The sequence below is a fragment of the Frankliniella occidentalis genome, unplaced genomic scaffold, assembly GCF_000697945.3.
Source record: "Frankliniella occidentalis isolate FOCC.00 unplaced genomic scaffold, Focc_3.1 Scaffold115, whole genome shotgun sequence".
Lineage (NCBI taxonomy): Eukaryota > Metazoa > Arthropoda > Insecta > Thysanoptera > Thripidae > Frankliniella > Frankliniella occidentalis.
In genome coordinates, this window is record NW_026267243.1 from 508,216 (window position 1) to 517,957 (window position 9,742).

General features: G+C 35.0%; 3 protein-coding genes across 9 annotated transcripts in view; 1 reads left to right on the plus strand and 2 right to left on the minus strand.

Annotated features, from left to right (window-relative positions):
• Positions 1–557: 557 nt before the first annotated feature.
• On the minus strand, positions 558–4,443 carry LOC113204673 (potential E3 ubiquitin-protein ligase ariadne-2). The gene is made up of 8 exons (XM_026419931.2): positions 4,227–4,443; positions 3,618–3,827; positions 3,200–3,539; positions 2,857–3,088; positions 2,654–2,771; positions 2,353–2,577; positions 2,053–2,265; positions 558–1,970 (listed from the first exon to the last, which is right to left on the minus strand). The coding sequence occupies exons 2-8, from the start codon at positions 3,825–3,827 to the stop codon at positions 1,815–1,817; spliced, it is 1,494 nt and encodes a 497-aa protein (XP_026275716.1). The 5' UTR covers positions 4,227–4,443; the 3' UTR covers positions 558–1,814.
• Positions 4,444–4,598: 155 nt separating this feature from the next.
• LOC113204674 (protein roadkill) lies at positions 4,599–6,376 on the plus strand. Its single transcript, XM_026419933.2, has 4 exons — positions 4,599–5,032; positions 5,115–5,351; positions 5,428–5,733; positions 5,847–6,376. Exons 2-4 carry the CDS (start codon positions 5,115–5,117, stop codon positions 6,309–6,311), a joined length of 1,008 nt encoding a protein of 335 aa, XP_026275718.1. The 5' UTR covers positions 4,599–5,032; the 3' UTR covers positions 6,312–6,376.
• A 715-nt stretch (positions 6,377–7,091) lies between these two features.
• Positions 7,092–9,742, minus strand: part of LOC113216584 (transmembrane protein 43 homolog) — an 87,549-nt gene continuing 84,898 nt past the window's right edge. For all 7 annotated transcript variants that reach the window (XM_052270275.1, XM_052270274.1, XM_052270273.1 and 4 more), the window contains 3 exons: positions 9,427–9,667; positions 9,066–9,285; positions 7,092–8,918 (listed from right to left, as the gene is read on the minus strand). In XM_052270275.1, the coding sequence (XP_052126235.1) occupies positions 8,668–8,918; positions 9,066–9,285; positions 9,427–9,667 (712 nt within the window). In that variant the 3' untranslated portion in view covers positions 7,092–8,667. The remainder of the gene's footprint in view (positions 8,919–9,065; positions 9,286–9,426; positions 9,668–9,742) is intronic.

Here is a 9,742-nt window from a genome sequence, read left to right on the forward strand (position 1 = left end):
CGACTGATTCCGAAGAGCGCTCTCCTATACCTTCCGTATAGCTCCATCCCATCCTTGTCGCCGCTCTCGCACAACCGCCTGTTAGGAGGGGTCGTATAGCAGCACGGTGTAAGAGTCTAATATACAATAGTTCCAAAACAATGTTCTCGATCTCGTCCTTCCAAATCCACATAGTTAGTTTTGGGGGGAACTAAAGAACGAGTAGTAAAAAGAGTGGTTCATGTCTAGTAAACACATGGTGTTGTACAAAATGCAAGCAGGCCAATTATTCTTAATTGGATTGGATGTGATACAAAGATAAATTCCCATTCTACTTGTATTGATTTGCAGAAAAGTTGAAGAGGGAGAACCAAATTGATGTGTTGATTCAAATTCAAGGAAATTTTATCAAGTTAATTACATGTTCAGATAAACTGCATAACTGTGAAGCATGGAATTGAATACATGTTGATAAAGAAATAATTTGGTTTATGGTTGTATGGCTGTATGTATCCCATGTATTATCCACCCCCTTACTGCAACAACATGCTTTCGGGCTTGTTGAGAACAGACCCAACTGAAAATAAAACAGCCTTTAATTCTACCTTCACATATTTACAATGGACATAACTTAAAACAGTGTCCTCGAAAGTGAGTCAGTCAGCTTAACACAAATTTGTTAAATGTCAAATAGAACACACACACGCACGTACACACACACAAGGTATATACTATATATTACATATTTATATCAGATCACAGTATAGTGTTCTTGGTTGGGAGAATAAGAGTAAGGATTTTCAGTTCATGTTTGGTTGCAAGAATTTTTTTTCTTGATTAGTATTAACACACAAAAAAAGTCATCATGGAAGACTAATTCTTAACTTGCATAGTGTCAATACACCAACAGTATTATCTCACAAACTGGATATAAAAGCAGAAAATTTTGAATAACTTCAAGAGAAAATAGTTGACCAAGGACAGGCAGTAGAAAATGTCATCATACTACTTTTCAATTTCTTTGCCACAGGAGGATTAAGCTAGCACTCTCATACAATAGGTTACTTAATGAATTTCATTTCTTTTTCAACTACTTAGATTGTTGTTTTACAACAAGAAAATTAGCAATATATTTTCTATAAACTTATCTAGATCTCCAAAATCACTTTGAAAAAAGAAATTGGTACAAACTTCACAACAATAAGTTTTTGTAAGAAATTTGTACAAGAAGAAACACCCTGATTCTTGGGAATTTTTAATGCCATAGGCTAAATTACATGGGCTAAAACAAACTTGCCTTCTTGAATTCATACTCATACATAACAACTTAATAAATAGATTGCATGTAATTAGCTACCCAATGTGATGGAAATGAAAGCGAGAAGATAATCCTTTTACAACAGACTTCTTAAGTAACCTAACTTGTTACATGACAAATCACCTAATTCTGATTTTTTCTGCGTTTTTTAAAAAAAAATTAATTTGATTTTATTCTAATCTATGTACAAAACGGTACCTGGCTTATAAGATGTAAAACTACAAACGCAAACCCCTGTTTGAGATGAAAAAACTAGACATTAAAATATTGAGTTCAGCATGTGATATAAACCCCTATAATTTAACCCAGGGTGATCTAGTTGTGACCACACTCAGTGTGATAAAATGATTTTAAGCACATATTGACCAAACAAGCCAAACATAAATAAATATTGTTGGCTCAAATGTGATGTTTAAGGAGGAAAAGCAAAACAACAATGAAAAGGGAGTTCCTTAAAATTGCTTACATCTTGGCACATAACTGACTCCAGATATGAATAAATAAGTTGATAGCTTTGTCATACCTCTAAGAAATCCTTAAGTAATGTTGTTCGTCTCTTCTCAGCTATATCCATTTGATTTTCAAGATCACCTCTATCTGTAGTTTCAGCTCGTTCTACTTTCCAAGATAAGTTTTCTATCTCAGCTTCCAATTGAGCTTGCTGATATTCAAACTAAAAAAAGGAATTTAGCATTATATGAGACAGTTCGGTCAATTATTAAGTAATACAATAAAAAAAAGAATGTGAAGCTCACCAATTCCTTTCGTGAACTAGGTTCCATGTAGTAAGCATATGGATAAGTGTATTGTAAAGAATAACGACATTTTGCTAGGAGCATTGCAGCATCCAAGAGGTACTGCCAATCAATCCAAGTTCCTGACGCATTCATAACTTTCTGATTGATCCTGGTTTTGATAGTGAGAAGTGTTTGTTCCTCTAGTTTCAAGCTTTTAGAATGGTTTTCCCACTGAAACAATAATAGAAATATAACATGTGCAGGTAAAAAAATAATTTGATTTTCAACAACAAATAAAATATTTAACACATTACTTACTCTTTCGTAATAATGAAGATACTTTTTAAGAGCTTCTCTTGCTTGAGCATGAACACTTTCATGAGCAATATTTGGATTTTCTTTGTAGCGCGAACATTCATAATACTCTGAGCCGTGAGCCTTCCAGTCACCCAAACACATCCAACAAAATTCATGTTTGCAACTGTAGCACTGCATATGGTTACAGCCACCATTCTTTTCAATACATATGTGACAGCGGGGGCACTTTAAATATAAGGATAAATGGTTAGATTGATAAAACTATGATCTGAAAAAGGACGTAAACATCAAGGTGACTTACATCTTTGGTGTGAGCGCTGATGTAGTTGGCAGTTTCACTATCATCTGCACATTTGGTGAGCCATTTTTTTATTGTGGAACAGTCCGTAGGTGCATGGTAATTCATCCCACACTTAAAACTGTGTGAACAATATAAATAATTTTGCATAACAAAAGACAAAAGCTGGACTTACAAAAAGAAGACTAGAATTCAAGGATACATACCAAAAAGATGTTTTGCAGTTTGTGCAAACTGCCCGTTTTGCTCTTGGTTCCTTGGCATGGATTAGCACTTGACAGTTTGGACCAGGACAAAAACGTAACTGGGGATGGGATTTTACATAGTCGTGGAAAACAAACTGTTGATACTTGTCCCTCAGATTTGGTTTATTTAGGAGAGTTAAAACAAAATCTTCTGGTGCCAAAATATCACATTGCTGTGCCATACAACTCATTCCTGAAAATTTCAATAAAAAAGTAGCAATAATATTAATAAACTACTGTAAGAAGGATTGAAAACTTTACACATACTTTGAATATAATTGTATGGATTTAAGCGCAGACTTACCAGTAGAAATTCCTTGAATAATCTGAACTTCAAAGTGCATTGTCCAGCAGTCTTTACAAAATTTGTGACCACAAGCTAAACTACTGAAAATTTCGACATTACATAGCATCACACAAACTGGACAAGGCTTCTGGTTTTCATCTTCTTCCAAGCTATCTTTAGATGAGAGTGAACTTTGTGAACTATGAGAACTGGAACCATCAGAGTTAGATGGTGGATGTGGTGGTTTAATGCGAGACTGCACCAATAACAGGGAGGCATCAGATCGATACTTGGATATTAAATCTTGTACAGCCCATCCATGAGTGTGGAGTAAGACTTTAGCAAGTGACGGAGTAATCTGAAACAATCAAGTCATTAGTAACAAATAAATCCACAAAAGAAAAACTGGTATTGATGAACTGAATGCAGTGCACACCTGTAAACTACTACTCAGTAGTTCCACATTTTCATTCAATAAACGTTCTACTTCTTCAACTGACAGACACTCAAATATAAAGAACTCCGGATCGATTTTACTTGGATCAATTTGGTCGATGTCACAGTCATTTCCAGTGTTGTAATAATCCGCATAGCAACAATCATTATCAGAATATTCCATATCTGAATCACATTCTTCACTGGACATCTGTAAACAATAACAAAGAAAAATTTACAAAAATTTAATTAAACTAAAATACATTTGTATGAGCAAAACTATGACTAGAGTATGGATGGGTAATTCAAAAATCAAATTGACACATCAACAAAAATTCAGCAGTACATTACAACTTTTAATATGAAATGGAAAAAAAAAGGAAAAAAAGAGAAAGGAGTAGAATAAGAAGAGATAAGAACAGACCAGGCAAGAACAATTTTTTATTTGAAATCTACTCCAAAAAGAATCTAGATGCAAAATCTTGAATGAGACAGAATTAAATGTGAAATATTTAATTAAGAAAATCGTTTTCGATATAAAGAAGAAATGGACACACAGGGCGAAAAATCTCAGTGGTACGTTCTGAGGTACTAAAGATGAGAAACACACCTTGGAGCCTCAAGAAGAACACTTAAATAAAAAGGCAATCACAGACAGAACGTGGAAGATGCGACAAAGTTATCAAAACACTTGTAACAAAGTGGAAAATCAAATATTATCGTACGATGACTCAATGGCAAACTTCTCCAACGCCATATTGAATGAAACCAGAAAGTCAAAACAAGACAAGTGACCATCGTGAATAGTGCGAATAAATGTGGCAGACATGTCACTTTACAAGTACATCCGAGCCTCAGAACACCCAGCCGAGAACCACAATTAGTTCATTTAAACCTCGTACACTTATTGAGACCGATGATCTCTGTTTCGAAACATATCAAAATATGTTGGCGATGAGAACTATAAGGAAAAAAACTTCTGCATCGTTATTCACAGTTCAGACGTTCTTTTGTTTTTTGTTTTGTATATGTGAATCATCTTCTGCTTCTGCTAAAACGTAAACGCAAGTGAATTATCAACAATTTTGATAACACACAACACACATCATTAGGTTGCACCGTTTTCTCCTATCAACCCATTAGTTCTTCTGTAATTTTGCTCTTGACCCTTGTCTGTCATCTAGAACACAATTCTTGTCAAAACGGTGGTGATAGCTTCATCCTTTGGAATTTTTCATGTACCCTCTTGGTGCCTCCCTTTGTTTCAAGAGGTTAAACTTTACTCTAATACATCTATATCATCTTCTTCCATTTGTAAATAAACAAACACTTTTGTTTCGTGTAATCCCACCCACTATACAGACTGTTAACTGTCAGACAGAACTTGAAAAGGCTCCCTTCCGTTAATTCTGCAAGGTAAACACCTACCATTCACACTGTAGGAAATCTAAGTATTTTTAAAATATTTCTCTGTTACTACTATTGAATTTCCTTCCAGATGGCTGCAACTAGTGAACCTCACCTTATCACAGCTGAAACCCGTACTCAAGCTTCTCCATATTTCATTGAATGGACAGTGCACAACTTTTTGTATCCCATTACCAACCCTGTAGATTCTCCTATTTTTAGTCTTGGTGATGGTGTTGACTGTAGGTTTCATTTGAAATTCCAAAATTTTAGTAATCAAGAAGTTGTTAGCACATCAGTCACTGTTCATTACCGATGTCCTGGGAAGGTAATTACTTGGGTTCACTTGCATGAAGTTTTCCTAATTCTTCTTTCTTATCTACTTAAATTGTTTTTATTTCCAGATCTGTTACATTGATAGAAAGGGGTTTCGTAACTCACAACAACAAATTAAAGAAAACTGGTCTTCTCAACCACCATTGAGGATGGAGAATGATTCAACTGTTCAATTTGGAACTAACTTGCACTTATCAGAAATATCAAAGAAAAAGGCAGAAAGTATACCAGATAATTCTCTCACTTTTTTCTGCTATATTACTGTGGTTGAAGAAATGATAGCTGCCATTGACAAAAGTGTTCTCCTTCACAACATGGCAACTGATTTTGAAAAAGAACTATATAACAGTAAAAGTAGTGATGTTACTCTAGAGGTAGGTATTGAGAAGAGAGCATTTGATTTTTGTTAATGTAGCTGCATTGCTTTTGAATGATTTTAAATAATGTGTTCTCTCATAAAGAATTCTGTATCATTACTTTTTTTTAGGTGGAAGATGAAACCATACCAGCCCACAAGGCTGTTTTGGCTGCCAGAAGTCCTGTATTTGCTGCCATGTTTGACAGTGGCATGTCTGAGCAACTCAGTGGCCATGTTAGAATTTCAGATATTAAGAAGGAAGCTGTGAAAGAACTACTTCGCTTCCTATATTGCTGTAGAGTGGATCGTTTACAAGATGTGGCTTATGACTTGCTCCCTGCTGCTGATAAGTACTGCCTCCCTGACTTAAAAGATATGTGTGAAAGAACAATGGTAAATCAAATTAAAGTTGAAAATGTGTTTATGTATCTTGAGTTGGCAAACAATCACCAGTGTGATGAGTTACGCAAAGCTTCAATTCGTTATATAAAAGCTAATCCAAAAGAGGTAATGTCTTGTGGTGCAGATGTATTTAGGACACATGCCTATCTGCTAGCTGAGGTGTTTGAAGAGCTAGTCGGTGTCAGTAGCTAAATTGTAAGGCTAGTCTAGAGTTCTTCTTCTACAGTTTGCCGAACAAAATAAAAACTGTCAATGTTGTTTTGCCATAAGGTTCTATTGCCTGGCCTCATTGCCATTCTTGCCCCTACATACACACACAATGTAATGTGATTTGCCTTCACTAGAGCTTTCTGATGTATGTAGGTTCAAGTCAAAACATCTTCTAGATTGGGATGTAGCTAAGTCACTTAATCAGGCAATAAGAGATCATGACTGGAATTGCTGTTTGAGCTTTTATCTTTATGAATAAAATGTTGTCATATCCTTTGCATTTCTTGTGAGATGGAATAAGCAGATTATAATGCATTCTCTTATTGAGAATCCAAATGTAAAATATTTATCAGTTAAAAAAATCAGTTGGGCGCTTTATGTGTGATTTTTTGGAACCAACAATTATCCTAGAGTGAGTGAGCTCATGGTTTAACTACAATTCGTTGTAGAACTACAGTAGCTCTTCGTTTTGTCTCTTCAAAAAGTAGGATAGTATGCTATGTCTGCTTCTATCCTGTAAATTTGACTACATCCTGTATTCTGTAAATTACATGTTGTGATGGTGTGAGGCTTTTTAGAGGGGGTTTGTCCTGACCAAGGTTAGAAAGTAAGGACTGCCAACTCTACAAAGTCTCATGTTTGTTTTGTCTAAAGTTTATTGAAAACTGTTCACAAATTTGGTTCATATATCTTACAGGTTTTCCTTCTCTGTTATTCAATTTATGTTACCACTTAATGAAGGATAGGTATGTCATGCCAACATTAAATAAGAGTTATATATTTTAATAACAAGTTATATTTAATTACAAAAAGTTACCACTTCTAGAACAATGTGAAATAAAAAAGTGTTTGAATCCAAGTTTTGCTTGTAACATTGAAAGTCAATAATGTTTAGTAAATCAACAAATGAATAAAATTGTAATTACACATCAAAGCGCAGGTTGGGAATTTAAAAAATTCTATTCTCTATAAATGAGTTATAAACTTAGTTTACTACAATATGAAACAGACGAGCACAAGAATATGGCTGTCCCCACTTTCTCTCTCATACTCATACCTCCTCTCTCATACAAAATTAAATTGAAAAAAGCTGTTACAATAATAAATTATTCTAAATTTACATTAAGTATGCTCACACTTATCTTATTAATACTAATACAGTAAAAACACTACCATATTAACAACCACAGTATAACAAGGAGGTGCAGTGCAATTGAGTACATACTAAATGGTAATGAATGGTGCTGATTTCAGTGATTTTGGTAAGGTACAATCAACCCTAAGTTTTCAAAGATATTATCAATAATCAGATTCTTAGTTTAGTCTAAGTAGACAGCAGTTTAGTATTTTTTAGGAACTTAAATCAAAGTGACTGAGCTAGCATGTATCATGAAGTAAATCACAGAATTGAACACATGAAGCACAGGATAATGTGAGACACAACTCACCTCAACTTAAATACAAAACTGACCTATACTCCTTAGAAATGAGCAGTAACTCACAAACACCATTTTCTGCCAAAATACTGGCATTAGAATAGACTTTAACACACGCTACGATGCACCACACTTTCTTGTACCACTGAGATTACCCTAAGTTCTGAAACCAGATGAAGTTGTATCACAATCATAGACTAGTTAAGACAGAAAAAAAAAGTACCCACATTTTGATGTGGGGAAGATGTGGTAAATATCAACACTCGTCTCTAGAAAAATAACACTTTGGTTCTGAAGAGAGATACGAACGAAATGAGTTTCCAATGAGAGGGTTTTATGAAAAATACCTAGCAAAAGCAAACATTTAGATCATTGCATCATAATAAATGGAAACTTTTTTTTTTTTTCATTTTGAAAAAATTAACATATGCATTTTCTTTCTAATACAATTTGGTTGAGTTAAAAAATGTTCATTTTCAAAATAGTGTGGCAGGTATTTCCATAGATCAGGTAAAAATCTTTTATAATTCAACATCTGATTGTTTTGCCTGGTTTTGCCCCTAAAATCAAGCAACAAATGTCAAGAGACTATAGATGTCTGTCAATAATAAACTTTAAAGCTCAACAATCAATAAACTATTTTTTAAGTAGAAACAAGATATTACCAGGACCCAGCCTAAAAATGTAATTTTTTAACATTCTGTTTCACACATCTCACATGAGCCTTCACCTAAACCAGACACATCTACAAAATCTGGCATCTGGCAAGGATCCTGTGAGTTGACATACTGCTCAACTCTTTTTAGTTTAGTCTTTGTTAGCTTTGGCTGATATGTCTGATAAATCATCTCAGTGTGATCATGCTGTTGAAAGTGTATGTTCCCAAGCGTGTGTGACCTTGCTCAGTCAGGCAGCCGCCGGTAAGCGTCAGGTCGTGCTTGATGGTTGGTGCGGTCTGTAGTAGCATGACCATGGCGTATCCCTCCCCACAAAAATGGAAGAGCAGCAGACAAGAGAAGACCTCCAGCTAGGTAAGGTCTGTACCAAAGCCAAGAAACTGCAACAGCAGCTAAGCAGCTTGTACTGGACATAGTCATGCTAATAGAACCAGATCCCCCAGCAAGAAGATCACGAGCAAGTGAATTGCGTTGTACTGAAACAAATGGAAAAAATCTCAATACTGTCTCTACATAATTATGAGGTTTTTGAAAGAATAAGGAATTTATGATACGACTGCAAGGAAAATTTCAAACATAAAGAGCAAATTGAACAGGGGACATTCTTAACATATATAACTCACCAAGAGCATTTAAAAGTCCGTAGAGACACGTACAACCAAGAAAACAAATAAACCAACCAGCCCCTCTGAGTGCCCATGTTAGCCAACGGTTATTAACATGCTCCAGCCAAAATATTTCCTCAGCAGTTAAGAGGCCTTGACGAACAATGTTTATATCCACTCCTGGGGCCATTGGGTAAGCTCGTATTTCATTACCCACTTGCATTCCAACAACAGTCACCTAAAAATGACACAAATCAATTATTTAGGGATTTAAAATAAAAATCTAACAAAATAAAATTACAGAGTGAATTTTAGCAGGCTAATTTTGTTGTTTCAAAGACTAAACTTGGCAAAATTTTTGTTTTAAAAAGTATCTTACTGGAAAACCAGCATGTCCTGCATATGAAAATTGGACACGGATATCCCCAACTTCTGGTTCCCAGACATCACGGCAGTGGTAATAAAGACCAGCATGTAATTTTATATCACGTTGTTCTGGTCTTTCATCACTAGTAATTGGAACAAAGTCATTGAACTTGGCTTTTAGTTCTGGACCTAGGTTGAAGCCCCCTACTGTCACGACGTCATTCACATACACAGTACTCTTGAGCGGAAATTCTCTGAAAAGTTAAGTCTATAGGTCAAATAAGTATCACAAAACATATTCCTGATGTTCAACAATGTTTTGTTTAATT

Coding starts and splice junctions, on each gene's coding strand:
- LOC113204673 (XM_026419931.2), bottom strand. CDS start 3,827: ATGTCCAGTGAAGAATGTGATTCAGATATGGAATATTCTGATAATGAT. Junction 3,540..3,617: donor TACTGAGTAGTAGTTTACAG/GTGTGCACTGCA, acceptor TGATTGTTTCAG/ATTACTCCGTCACTTGCTAA. Junction 3,089..3,199: donor TATTCAAGGAATTTCTACTG/GTAAGTCTGCGC, acceptor TGAAATTTTCAG/GAATGAGTTGTATGGCACAG.
- LOC113204674 (XM_026419933.2), top strand. CDS start 5,115: ATGGCTGCAACTAGTGAACCTCACCTTATCACAGCTGAAACCCGTACT. Junction 5,352..5,427: donor ATTACCGATGTCCTGGGAAG/GTAATTACTTGG, acceptor TTTTATTTCCAG/ATCTGTTACATTGATAGAAA. Junction 5,734..5,846: donor GTAGTGATGTTACTCTAGAG/GTAGGTATTGAG, acceptor ACTTTTTTTTAG/GTGGAAGATGAAACCATACC.